This window comes from Mchenga conophoros, linkage group LG18 (genome assembly GCF_057382185.1).
Source record: "Mchenga conophoros isolate Kocher_MC1m ecotype Shallow Benthic linkage group LG18, M_conophoros_male_GT1.1, whole genome shotgun sequence".
NCBI lineage: Eukaryota > Metazoa > Chordata > Actinopteri > Cichliformes > Cichlidae > Mchenga > Mchenga conophoros.
Window position 1 is genome coordinate 4,919,274 of NC_140543.1, and position 14,125 is coordinate 4,933,398.

The following is a 14,125-nucleotide window of genomic DNA, read 5'->3' on the forward strand; positions in this document are numbered from 1 at the left end:
TACCGATTAATTGCTCCCTCCATAATTCCTCTTCAACACCACTGCAATCGGGAAATATAAAATATTTAGGTATTAATGTTTCTCCCAAGCTTGCAGATCTAACTAAATTAAACCACATCCCACTTTTAAAGAAGGTAGAAGGTGATCTGGCTAGGTGGAAATGTCTACCCATATCACTCATGGGAAGGGTTGCCGCTATAAAAATGATGGTCTTACCAAAAATAAATGATTTATTCTCAATGATCCCAACTAAACCGCCACAAGATTGGTTCAGATCTCTAGATTCATGTATGTCCAAATTGCTTTGGAAAAATAAACCCCCACGTATAAGCTTAAAAACACTACAAAAGACCAAGGATAAAGGAGGATTAGAACTACCTAACTTTCAGCACTACTTCTTAGCCAACAGGCTTCAGTTTATCTCAGGATGGCTAAAACATACCGTCTTAGATGAACCTTGGCTAGATGTAGAACAAGCACTTTGCAATAATCTAGAGATTTCAGATCTAACATTTATCAGCTCAAACATCCAACGACATGAATGCTTTAAAAGCGTCAACATCAGCTCTTCTCTGACAGCATGGTGGGAGTTTCTAAAATTCACGGAGTCTTCATTAATCCCATGCAAACGTACACCTATCTGGAACAACCCTGACATATTACAAAAAAATAATATGATAAACTTTTCAGATTGGAGTGGTAAAGGAATCAAATATTTAGAACATATACTAGAAGGAACAGAATTTATTTCATTTGACGGACTAGTTACACAATATGGGATCAACAAGAAAAGATTTTTAGAATATCAACAAATTAAATCCATAGTAAAAAAGAAATTTAAACCGGGTCAAGTTGAACTACAAACACCACCAAGTGTGGTTCAATTTCTTACTCTTAAAACCCCCAAATTACTTTCCAAAATATACAGAATGCTTTCTAAAACAGATGAATCAGTATCACTTCCTATTGCAAAATGGGAAGCGGATTTATCAGCTAACTTAGACCAAAACTTCTGGTCTCAGACTTGCTTACAAACCTTTCATCTAATCAGAAATCCCAGTCTTCAATTAATTCAATACAAAATATTACATAGAGTGCACTATACAGGTCATCGGATGTTCAAGCAGGGGCGGAGCGTGGGGGAGGCTTACTGGGCTTAAGCCCGGGTTGTTTTGTCAGAAGCCCGGGGTCTTTTGGAGTGTAATTTTTTCATAGTTAGATGCCTGGCTGACAACTGTATAAAACAAAAAGTACACACAATATTCGAAGCACATAGTGCACACTGTGGGAATTTACGACTGTGCGTGAATCCCCCCCTGATATTGGTATGATCCGAGCTCAGGCACTAAGCAACTGAGCGAGGGGGCGGGGCAGCTGCTGCCTGTGAGTGCGCTGTTGGAGAAACGGAGCCAGCCATACTAAGGAGAGCTTAAGTTTGAGCAGGTACCAAAGCAAATCATTCGTACCGTACAAATAATGTAAATATGACGGTGAATCACGAAAGATTGATATCAAACTGATCACTTGACCAATATTACGTTACTTGCTCTTCAAGTGAATCAACAAATGGCGAAATGAAAAGCCGAACAAATGCTATTTTTTAGAGAATCTTAGCTTACGTGTGTTTATTTCATATTTTCAGTTCTTACCCTCCCCGACTAAATCGGTTTCAGTTATGTACTGAAATATAAGAATGGACATTAGAGGCTTCTTTCAAAGAAAAAACTCAGGTAAATGTTATTTTATATATTATGCTTTGTATGTTGTTCAGTATATTTCTATGCAAAACAAGAGGGATTTCAGTACAAAGCAGGATATTCACATTTGTAACCAGATATTTACATACACTTTAGGGAGAAAACATAAAACATTTTTACTGTACAACATCAATTTAGAGTAAACTTTTGTTTTAGATAAATATTGAAATATCTTTTGAATTAGTTAAATGTCAGAATAAAGAGAGACAGAGCTGTCTATTTTTTATCACTTTCATCAAATTTAGGAGTACATGTACACTAAGTTTGTTAATTAATAAGAAAACTGCAGACGATTCCATTCTGAGCTGAAGAAGCTTCTGATAGGTTAGTAGAGTCCATGTGAGTAAATTGGTGGCACAGCTGTGGATGCATACAAGGCAAAACACAGAGCCTGTTTCTGTGACATGGGAACATCAAGAGATGTCAACCAAAACACCAGGAACAGAACTGTGGAGCTCCATAAGTGTGGCTCAATTTTGAATACAATTTGGTGCCATTTAAAATTAAGAAATACAGATAGTTTCTCTCTTTACTCTTAAAGTTAACAAATATGTTTTTTATATTTATCAATCTAAAAAAATAAATATTTAGTCTGATTTGATGTTACAATTTAAAAAGTGTTTGTGTTTTCTGAAGAGTTTGTAAATATCTGTATATTTGATGATTGTCAGCACAAAGAGAGAGAGAGGAACAGAGAGGGAGAGAGAGGAGCAGAGAGGGAGAGAGAGGAACAGAGAGGGAGAGAGAGGGAGATGGAGAACGAGGACAGAACAGAGGTGGAACAAGAGCAGGTGAGACACACATGTTAGTCAAATGGTTGTTTACCAAAAGTATCACCGTATCACAGGTCCTCATGTATCTCGTACCTAGTGTTTCTTTTTAGGTTTGTTATTTTTCAAATTCTATATTTATTAAGTTATGCGGGCTTGTTTGCACAACAAGGCTAAATAATTATATAAACTTTTCTCAATCTAAATATTGTACATTGGTAGAATTAAAAAATAAGTGTAGTGCAGGTCTATGATGATTTTTAGTGCTACTATCATCTAGTTCTGATTCTGGTTCTGTCTTGGTTAAATCCTAAGTAGTCCTGATTTTGAACTGTTGTAGTCCTGTTTTAATTCTGGATCAGTTCTGGGTCTGGTTGAATTGGGGTTTAGTCCTCATGTCTTGATACAGCCCTGATTTTGTTCTGCCTTGCTGCTTAAAAACTAGTTTAAGGTGTCCTGCACATGTGATATATATTTTTCCCTATATGAAGTCATTCTTTTTTGAACAAAACTCAAAACAGAGCCTATTAATCTTTCAGTCATTTTTACCCCCCCCCCCCCCCCCCTCCCAAAAAAAACCAAAATCCCACATGCATACTACCCTTTTGGGCTAAGCCCCGGGTGTTTCAAATGTCTGGCTCCGCCTCTGTGTTCAAGATGGGCTTTACGTCTACCAACAACTGCTCACACTGCCAAACTAATTCACCGGACAATTACATCCACGCTCTTTGGTTCTGTCCACCAGTTCAGAGGTTTTGGCGCGAGATATGTGAGGACTTATCAAAGTGTCTGAAATGTAACATTCCAACTTCCCCCTTAGTGTGTTTGTTGGGCAGCTTAGATAATGTCACTTCAGAAAAGAATATAGCCCATATGGTTTTCACTGCCCTATGCATAGCCAAGAAAACAGTCCTCATGAAGTGGAAAAATAAAAACAATCTTAATTCTAACCAATATAGAAATTATCTATTAGATTACATTAGTCTTGATACAGCCTCTGCCACCACATCAGATCAATTGCTCTGGGCTCCTTTGATCAGCTCCATCACCTAGTGGGGGTAGGGGGTCATAGTTTGGTCCCGCCTTCACTGCTGTGATTGGTGTGGGGGTAGGGACAGGCTTAGGGCGTCGGGGGGTTCCCCGGAGGCATCTTCCTTGGGGGGCTCAACCCGGGGTAGCGGTCATGTCCGGTTGGGGGCTCTGTTGGCTCTTAGGTGACGGTTTCCTCGTGGCTGCGTGCAGCGGGGCTAGGGGAGGGTCTGTGCTGACGGACGTGGGTTACTGACCTGGTAGCCTGTCTGCCCCTGGGTGGGTCCGGGATGGGTGTGAGGTTCTGGGGGCGCTCCGTCTCTGGGCTGGGGCCCTGGCCGGGCCTCAGGGGCTTGGGTCCTGGTTGGTCTGTTGCCGGGGTGGTGGGCGGGTGGGTGCATGGGGGCCTGGCCCTGGCGCAGGGTGCCGCCGGTGCGTCGAGCCACCTGGGGGGCTCTTCAACTGGTGGAGGAGATTGTCACACCTTGCAGGAGCTTTCCTCTCTTCAGGAACTCTCTCTGCAGGAGAGGGAGATACAGGAGAGGTGGAGGAAGATCTCAGCCTGGGCGTCTATTGTCTTATGTAGTCTGGAAGATGAGTGGATGGTGGGGTGGGTGCAGTTTTCTCTGTGGTGGGGTTGGGTGGACTGTCCCGGGCTCTGTGGGGCCGGGCGGTGCTGCTGCACTGGGCCCCGGTCTGGATGGGCCTGGGCCCCCTTTCCCTGGCGGGTCGCAGAGTATGGGGGTGCCTACTGGGGTCAGCGGGGGAGCTGGCCCCAGGGAGGGGTCACTTGCCACTCCCTTCCTTCCCTCCCCATCTCCAGCTGCCTCCCTCTTCCCGCTCCACCACAACCACCCACACATGCAGGGCCTTGGAGTAGGGGTGTGTCACCAGGGTGCAGAGGAGGCTACCCCCCCCCCCCCCCCCTCTGTCCCCTTCCGGCTGCCTCGGCCTCAATTTTATCCCACAACTTAGACATTCACATTACTCACACTCTCATTACACATACATATAGGATCTTGGGGGTGGGCACGATACACGGAATCCAAATTACCATCAGGGTGTACAGCCTCTAAACCAGACACTCTAAACCAAGGCACAGTGTACATTTCAAATTCCTTTAAATTTAAATATGTTTATATTGTCTCTAGAGCTGGGCGATAGAACGATAACGATATGTATCGCGATATAACTTTTACTCGATAGAGAAATTAAGCTATCGCGATAGACTTCGCCGCTCTTGTCCTCTTTTTAAAAAAAAAAAAAAAAAAAAAAAAAGGTCAGCCAATCCAAATTAAGTAGCGCAGAGCCGAACCAATCACAGCCGCAGCGTCACGTCGCATGACTTGTTACGTACAGCACAAGTGCCAAGCCGCACGTGTGTTTGTTTGGGAAGCAGCCAGCGGGTAATGGAGCCAGCTCATAATGGAGGAAATGAGTGTGCCGACTAGAAAAATCAACCGAGCGTGACCGAAGAGAAAACAGATGATGGTTCCAACGCCGGAGAGATTGTCGAGCGGAAGAGCCATAGAAGTTCCGTAGTGTGAAGGTATTTCGGCTATTTCAAGTCTGACAAAAAACAGAGTAGCTGCACTGTAAATTGTGCCGAAAGCAAGTCTGGAAATACAATAAACTGGTGCATGCGTCACACTGTGCGCCACGTTATTGTTTCGGTGAAATGAATTTCTACAATACTGGTAATTCTACTCTCTGCAGTGTTTAAATGCTTACATATACACACAGTTACTGTCCGTCCACACATACGACTCGGTTCTGCTTCTATGCCCCAGCTTTGTTTACTTTTTCCCACCGAGGCTTCTAGACTTCTGATTGGTCAACATTTCTGCACGGTTAGGAATCTAGCGCCACCTGCTGCTTTGGCATGTTCATAGCAGCGTTTTCCTTCATTTCTGCCTTTATGTGTGGACGGGATTATTTTTTTAAAACGAAAACGGAAAATCTCCGTTTTCAAAAATACCCGTGTACGTGTGGACGTAGCCTCAGTCTCTGACTGGAAGCGCTGATTCGTCATTCGGCTTTTGTCAGACTAAAGTAACTGTTAAAACTGTTTGAAAAGCTCAGCTATACAACAAGGAGAGATTGAGAATTTCCTTTTAGTTCTCAGTTTATTTGATATTGACAAAAGTTAGTCAGTTTTGTCTGTTCTTCTGTAAAACAAACTAAGATTTATTTTTAGAATTAATATTTTGTTTCTAAGTGGAATTGACAGTTTAGTCTGTTTCGTTTGTTCTATTTTGAAACTTAAACGCTTTAGCGGCTGCCTTTTGTGTAGTTTGCAATATTTGCCTTTATTTATCTGAAAAAGTCTCATGTTCCTTAAGTACATCTACCCTGTTGAACTTATTATGGGAAATAAATATTTAAATAAAAACAAGCTGCTGATTATTTCACATTTTACTTGTGAGCAACAGCACATTTAAATCTTACAAATATAGTTATTTGGCTTATATCGTGATAGATATCGTTATCGCCTGAAATGAAAAAAACATATCGTGATATGAAAAAATCTCATATCGCCCAGCTCTAATTGTCTCCTGTAAAATAGTCAGATGTCTATTCATATTAATGTACAGAATTCACCTGCTTGCTGCTACTACTGCACATTCACCCAGTGTATATACTATATGTATGTGTGTGTGTATATATATATATATATATATATATATATATATATATATATATATATATATATATATATGTTCTTCCTCTACACCCCCCCCCCCCCCCCCCCCCCCCAATTTTTGCACATGTCGAGGAGCGTGTCAGGCTACATTTCACTGTGTGTTATACTTGTATAACTATGCATGTGACAAATAAAGAACCTTGAACCTTGAACCTCACCCCTGGCGTCGTTGCCCACCTCTCAATTTTAAATACACGTAGACATTGAGGGCTAGCAGGTGGGACTATGCGCTTACCTGCTGCTCTCTGGCAGGTAGCTCTATGCCCTTCTGGGTTTTAATTGCACCTTAGAACACACATGCATCAACACTACAATGAGCGGGTGGAGGGAGGTTTGGAGTCTTCTCTCACCCCCGTTCTCTGCGGCCTGCGGGAGCGGGGGGGCTAGGAGGAGGAGTTGGCCGTCCGACTGCGGTCTGGAGTGTGGGGCCTCCCTGCTGCTGCGGAGTCGGGACGGTCTGCCTCCCCCCACCGCAGGGAAAAGGGTAACACCACCTGGGTCTGGGTGCAGTTCCCCCCCCTCCAGGGGCAAGGGTACCTAGACCCGGTTCGTAGAGTACGCTTGGGGAGCGTGATCATGTGTACAGCGTCTCTTTATGTCTGTCTCCACGTCGGTTGAGTGTGGAGTAAGTGCATATGAGAGCATGAGGGTGGGAATGGATGTTTGTATCTGTGTGTGCCTGTATGTCTGTGTCTATATGTCAGGCTGGGTATCAGACGACACCTCTCTGGGGACATCTCAGGCCCTCCAAGGTTTGGAGGCCTATCCCCCCCCCCCCCCACCACTTCCCTTGCCAGTGGCGGACTCCCTCAGACATCGGTGCGTTGGTGGTTCTTTGTGTCCGGGGATGGGCGTCCAGGTGCACGCCGGCTCACTCCTTGGCGGCCGCTTATCGGGACCTGGAGCCTGGGGCTCGCTCGGGCCACTTCGGAGGTGGGGTGCCCCCGACCTCTCGGCCTGGGGCTCGGTCACTCAGGCACAGCTGGCTGCCGGTGGAGCTCACGGGCGCGTCACTGCAACCCCCCCTGGCTTCTGCTCCGCGGCTGCTGAGTGAGCCCTCATCTGGGACTCTCCTCAGCTCTTACTGGGACAGTGGCGCGGCTGCCCCTCTGTGGGTCTTCCTTGGTCTCTTGTGTTCTGGGGGCCTCTGGATGTCTGGAGTTTTGATCTCCTCCATACCTGCTTCATGCCCTGGAGGACGGGGCTGTGGCCCCCCCACACCCTCTAGCAGATCATTACATGAAGGAACCTTTTAAAAACAAGCGCGTCCATGCTCACAGGTGTACACACGGGTGATCACACCCACAAACTACACCCTTTTTGGCTCCTACCTCAAAGCACACTGTGTTCTGTTGATCTTATGTGCTGCACAATAATGTTTAATATTTAGTATTTACTGTCATATTCCCATATATCATTGTGATGTTGTTTATTCTATTACTCTTGTTTTCTTCTGCTTGTTCTCTTTTTTCTTTCTCAGCAGGTGATCCAGGTGATTGATATATGAATTTTTTTTCCTGCCCATTCTGTTGGTTTTTGTTTTTTGCCCTTCTCCCCCGTCCCTCTTCTCAGCTGTTTCTCTTTCCCTCTTTCTTTCTCCCCTTCTTTCCCCCAGTCAAGTCTGTCCCGTATTCAGCAAGTGAAAATAAAATAAACAATAAAAGGTGAATCAAATGGACCATTACGGCAAGGCTGGGATGGTCAATTTGGTAAAGTAAATCCATTGGGCATCTTTCTTTGCCTTTAGACAACAATTCTGATGGCAAAGGAGCCAAACAGGACAGGCAAAAAAAAAAATGATGTGTGCGGTCCAGAAGTAGAAGAAGAAGAAAGAGGAGAGCAGAAATGATGACATTCTAGGCTCGCTTTTCACCTTTGATGTACTCTTAGCAGGAAGACTTTGGTTTGGTGATGTGTTAGAGATAATTTAGTGGTTGAAGCTACTGTGGACTGACCAGATCTGCCATCAGCTCAGAGTGCTGGATATCACCGCAAACCTGAGACAAAGTCATACAGAACAGGTGTGTAAAACTGTGATGGTGTCAGTGAAATAACACTGACTCATGCAGGACTCTGATAAAAACTCAGCTTGTGGGCTAACAGACTAAAATCAAAGAATGCTTCTCTTTTTCTCTTTTGTTAAAAACGTTGAACATCCAGTGAGACACAGAGTAAAGTGACTTTCCGAGATTGTTTCTTCTTCTACAGATTCAGATAAATGATGTCATTTTGAGCCAGAAAGAACATTTCCATCATAAAGTAGGAGACTTTTATATTCTTTATTTATTTATCTGGTAAAAAGTCTCATTGACTTTAAAATGTCTTTTTCAAAAGAGATCTGGCCAAGACCAGAAGCTCCAGTTTTCTCTGCTTCTGTTTGCAGCAGAGCAAAAAGGACAGAGACCAAGGGACGAGAGAAGACATGAGACAAAGACATGAACGGGACCAAATACTAACCAAGACAACCTAAACAACAAATACTGAATAAATTCAAGAGCGTGAGCCCTTGAATTCTGATTTAATAAAGTAAATCAGAATACTTTATTAATCCTGAAGGATTAATAAAGTATTCTGATTCTGATAACTAGGAAACATAAGATACACAGAGAACAGAATAATGATTAAACAAGACTCAAAAAACCAAACACAAAACACTGGGTCAACGGCCCAGGTACCCTAACAGCCGAGGGAAAAGATGACCTCCTATTCACATCAGTATGGTATATTTTACTCCCATATCACTACTCAAAGATCATATTTTATTGTTGTAGGTTGTGGAGGTGACACACACACAAGCTGTAGTTCAACAATGACTTCATTCCTCTATTGACCTATAAAGAGGTCTTGTTACATAAGATTAAAGCTGGAAACTGACACACATAAGCCCAAACACATTGTGTTATTGTGGACGTTGAAGTCACTGCATGTGTTTTTCATGAAGATTAAACTTTCCTGTGCTGTTGGTTCTTTGTTTAATTCTGTTGTTTAATTACTTTTTTGTTCCTAAAGTTTAAACTAAACTCTTGTTGGATACCAGGTGTTCATTTAATAAAGCTGCAGGTTCAAACTTCTAACTGCATGAAAATGTAATGTGTAATGTCATGTGTTTCTAAGTACCATCATTGATTTTGGTCATCAAATCAGCCATTACTCATTTAATTTGATGTAAATTTCCCCTAATTTGCATATTCAGATTCAGTATTCAGTACCACATGTGAAAGTGACCCAGATCAGATTTGAAAATATTGGATTTGTGCCGTTCACACTGTCATAGCATGATCGGATATAGGGTCGCATAGGGTCAAAAAAATCGGATTTAATGCGCTTTCGCCTGCAGTGTGAATGTAGCCTTAGTTAGTTCTTAGAGTTTGGTTTCTGTGTTCCCCTCTATTTAGTGTCTGTACCGTGTCTCTATGCATTTCCTGTTTTATTGTGAAGGTCCATGTCTTATGTTAGTGTGTTCTGTTCACATTTCCCCTGTCTCGTGTAGTCAATTAGGATCAGCTGTGTCTTTGCCATTCCATGTCTCCCCCTGTGTGTATTTATACTATGTGTCCTCGTGTGCTCCTCGCCGGTTCATCTGTGTTTTTTTCCTGCATCATTCTGTGTCGTCTCCCTGCATCTCCATTTTAGGTTTCAGTTCTGTGTTGTGTTAGTTTTTTCCAGTTTAGGTTTCACCTCCTGCTGGCCTCCTTCGCCCGTTCCTAGATGCCCCTGGTCTCATATCGCACTGGACTTCATCACTGGTCTCCCACCATCCTCAGGTAACAGTTATTCTGACCATCATCGATCGGTTCTCCAAAGCTGTGCATTTCATTGCTCTGCCTAAGGGGATTAGGTGCAAGAGTTGTTAAAATGTATAATTAAATAATAGATGGATTCAATAGCAAACTGTGCCTCGTTCTCAGATGGACAGCAAGTGGAATGTGATAGATGAGATGAGGAGATGGAAGGAAGAAGAGAGGCAAAGAGTGATTCACAGGCAGAGCTTAGTTTATTTCCCAGTTTTGTTGCCTTATGGTTCCAAGCGCCGTGACCAATCTTTGCGTTTTATTATTATCTCATAACACTTGTTTAATCAGCTACCCTCTCTCCTGTGGACTGTTTAATCTCTACAGTCTCAGATCAACACAGCCCTGCCCTCCAGCACTATCAGCAGCAAGACCAGAAGCAACCCCCCAAACAGCAACATTGTACCCCATCAGGTAAAAAATGGGCTACATTTGCTTTGCATTGTGCCCACCTGATGACAGTGATGTAGTGTGATGTGATTCCATATTAGATTCTTGATGAATGTGGGTTGTTGTTCTTCAGCCTGCTTCTATGTGCCCTTTTTAACTGTGAGCACCCGCCCCTTTAAACATCTCTGCACTGCCCTGACTAAATGTATATATAAACTGTCTCTATGGTTTACAGTCTGAGTCTGACAAGCTGTCAGCTGTTCATTTCTGCTATTTGAATTGTTAAAAGAAACAAACTATTCATTTAGCAGATTAACAAAAAGAATAGAGAGGCATCCAGTTATTGACATTTATATTATTTAGTTAAAGGTTTGAACAGAAAAACAATTAAACACAGAGCCTCTTCCTGCTTTCTGGAATGAATCACAGCATGAAAACCCTTCCTCTTCTTCCTGCTCTCTAGCTCAGCACCTCCTGTCTGTCCATATCGTTCTGTGTTCCCTCCCCTTTAGATCTACATTATGAAGATGGGTGTAACCAACGTGTGTTAGAGCTGGCAGGCCCCATTCACAGCAGCAACACTTGTTGTTCAGATCAGACCAGTTTCTATATTAAGGAAGTGAAACTTACACAGTCACTGACACTGAGAGGAGAAATGGCGCAGAAAGGAGTTCAGCTAGACCGAGAAACCTTCTCTTGTTCGATCTGTTTGGATCTACTGAAGGATCCGGTGACTATTCCCTGTGGACACAGCTACTGCATGAAGTGTATTGAAAGCTTCTGGGATGAAGAGGAAAAGAAGAAAATCTACAGCTGCCCTCAGTGCAGACAGACTTTCACAGCGAGGCCTGTCCTGGTGAAAAACACCATGTTAGCAGTTTTAGTGGAGGAGCTGAAGAAGACTGGACTCCAAGCTGCTCCTGCTGATCACTGCTATGCTGGACCTGAAGATGTGGCCTGTGATGTCTGCACTGGAAGAAAAATGAAAGCCTTCAAGTCCTGTTTAGTCTGTCTGGCATCTTACTGTGAGAAACACCTTCAGACTCATTATGATTCACCTACATTCAAGAAACACAAGCTGGTGGAGCCCTCCAAGAAGCTCCAGGAGAAGATCTGCTCTCGTCATGATGAGGTGATGAAGATGTTCTGCCGTACTGATCAGCAGAGTATCTGTTATCTCTGCCCTGTGGATGAACATAAAGGCCACGACACAGTCTCAGCTGCAGCAGAAAGGACTGAGAGGCAGAGAGAGCTGGAGGTGAGTCGACAAAACATCCAGCAGAGAATCCAGGACAGAGAGAAAGATGTGAAGCTGCTTCAACAGGAGGTGGAGGCCATCAATCAGTCTGCTGATCAAACAGTGGAGCACAGTGAGAAGATCTTCACTGAGCTGATCCATCTCATCCAGAAAAGAAGCTCTGATGTGAAGCAGCAGATCAGATCCCAGCAGGAAACTGAAGTGAGTCGAGTCAAAGAGCTTCAGGAGAAGCTGGAGCAGGAGATCACTGAGCTGAAGAGGAAAGATGCTGAGCTGAAGCAGCTCTCACACACAGAGGATCACATCCAGTTTCTACACAACTACCCCTCACTGTCAGCACTCAGTGAGTCTACAGACTCATCCAGCATCAATATCCGTCCTCTGAGCTACTTTGAGGATGTGACAGCAGCTGTGTCAGAGGTCAGAGATAAACTACAGGACATTCTGAGAGAGGAACGGACAAACATCTCACTGACAGTCACTGAAGTGGATGTTTCACTGTCACAACCAGAGCCAAAGACCAGAGCTGGATTCTTAAAATATTCATGTGAAATCACACTGGATCCAAACACAGCAAACACATTGCTGTTATTATCAGAGGGGAACAGAAAAGCAACATTTATGGAACAACAACAGTCTTATTCTGATCATCCAGACAGATTCACTGTATGGTGGTATCAGGTCCTGAGTAGAGAGAGTCTGACTGGACGTTGTTACTGGGAGGTGGAGTGGAGAGGGGGAGGGAGAGGGAGAGTTTATGTAGCAGTCGCATACAAGAATATCAGCAGAAAAGGAGGTGGTAATGAATGTTTATTTGGATATAATGACAAATCTTGGTCATTAGATTGTTACAACAACAGTTTTACATTTTGGTACAACAACATCCAAACTCCTGTCTCAGGTCCTCGTTCCTCCAGAGTAGGAGTGTACCTGGATCACAGAGCAGGTATTTTGTCCTTCTACAGCGTCTCTGAAACCATGACTCTCCTCCACAGAGTCCAGACCACATTCACTCAGCCGCTCTATGCTGGACTGAGGCTTTACTATGATTATGGAGCCACTGCTGAGTTGATTAAAGTGAAATAGACTGAAGTCTTTCATATTGTTGTAAGTTTAAATCTGTATTTTAGTTCCCTTTTAGTTTCTCTCCATCATTATTGTGGTATTTATGTGCTGCACATAAATCAGATGTCAGTCAAACATTATGGGCAGTACCTCGACATCTTCAACATGTTGTCTTGATGTTTTTACGTTTTATAGGTGGAGCTCTTTCCTGTGTCTGTTCAGCCATGGAGACTATCAATGCTTATGGATATTTTTATTTGAAAAATTTCTCCACATGACAACATAAACTTCTCTATCTTCTAAATGTTTACTGAATATTTTTCTTAGGTATTTGTATGTTGTTGTTTCTCTTCACTGATCTTAACAGAGAAGTCTACAGACCTTCCTTTATCACACAGATTTTATTCTCATTTGTACATTTATAAAGAAAACAATTAATTACAGAGCAATAAGAAATTTTAAGAAAGTGCACTATATCATAATTTATAGTAAAGTGTATTAAAGCATCGTTAGTCACTTATTTAGTTTGGAGCTGTATCATCTGACACTGTAGAAACATTTCCTCCAGCTTCAGCACAGAATGTTAAAAACAGAACTATTAATGAGAACAAACAGTAGGAACACAGTATCAGCAAACATCATGGCTTAAAATGGAGAGTAAAAATCTAAAAAGAAATAAACAAATTAGTAAAAAGGATTTCCTGTTGACATGTTATTGGTCCTATCTTGTCTGCAGCACCTCCAGGATGCTTCTTATATGTTTCTGGTTATTTTTGCACCAATTTTAGTTTTTGTCAGTAGGAAGTTCAAGTTCAACTCAGTGTGTTTGTTTGTTTGTTTCAAACTGATGCCTGACCTTGAACACCAAACATCTGTCAATAAAGCAATGATATAAAATGCTTATATTAGTACTGAAAAACTGCATATCCACTTTACAAATATAAATAATGATATAAATCCACAGCTGAACTGGAGGAGCAGCTGATCTAGTTCACTCATGTGTTTCTGGACTAAGAGTTGGAGCAAATACCTTATGATTCAGTGATGTTTGTTTTTGTTCAATATTTTGTAGATCCAAGAGTGAGTTTGACTCATGATGATGATGTTCCGAATTAAACAAAGTTGGTCACAAATTCTTCAAAGCTGTTTATTAAGAATATATTCACTTGGACTCATGAGACAGGCTTGTGATCCAAGGGAGCCATCAACTGGACAATTACTGACATGACAACAAAAAAGCTAAGTACAGAGGGGGGAACAGAGGTGAAAATACTTGCTTTAAAGGATTGTAATGTTTCCTTTTAAAATAAGTCTCTAAGGTCAGACAAAGGGACAGAAACTCATAGCTTTCTACCAGCCCA

The 14,125-nt window shown here is 42.6% G+C and overlaps 1 protein-coding gene across 2 annotated transcripts; it reads left to right on the forward strand.

Annotated features, from left to right (window-relative positions):
• The first annotated feature begins 11,086 nt into the window (after positions 1-11,086).
• On the forward strand, positions 11,087-12,785 carry LOC146552987 (tripartite motif-containing protein 16-like). 2 transcript variants are annotated; one of them, XM_085255425.1, is made up of 2 exons: positions 11,087-11,206; positions 11,255-12,785. In XM_085255425.1, exons 1-2 carry the CDS (start codon positions 11,097-11,099, stop codon positions 12,783-12,785), a joined length of 1,641 nt encoding a protein of 546 aa, XP_085111551.1. In that variant the 5' UTR covers positions 11,087-11,096. The 2 variants fall into 2 exon arrangements, with proteins under 2 accessions (XP_085111551.1, XP_085111550.1); XM_085255424.1 differs by having other exon boundaries at positions 11,087-12,785.
• The last annotated feature ends 1,340 nt before the right edge of the window (positions 12,786-14,125 follow it).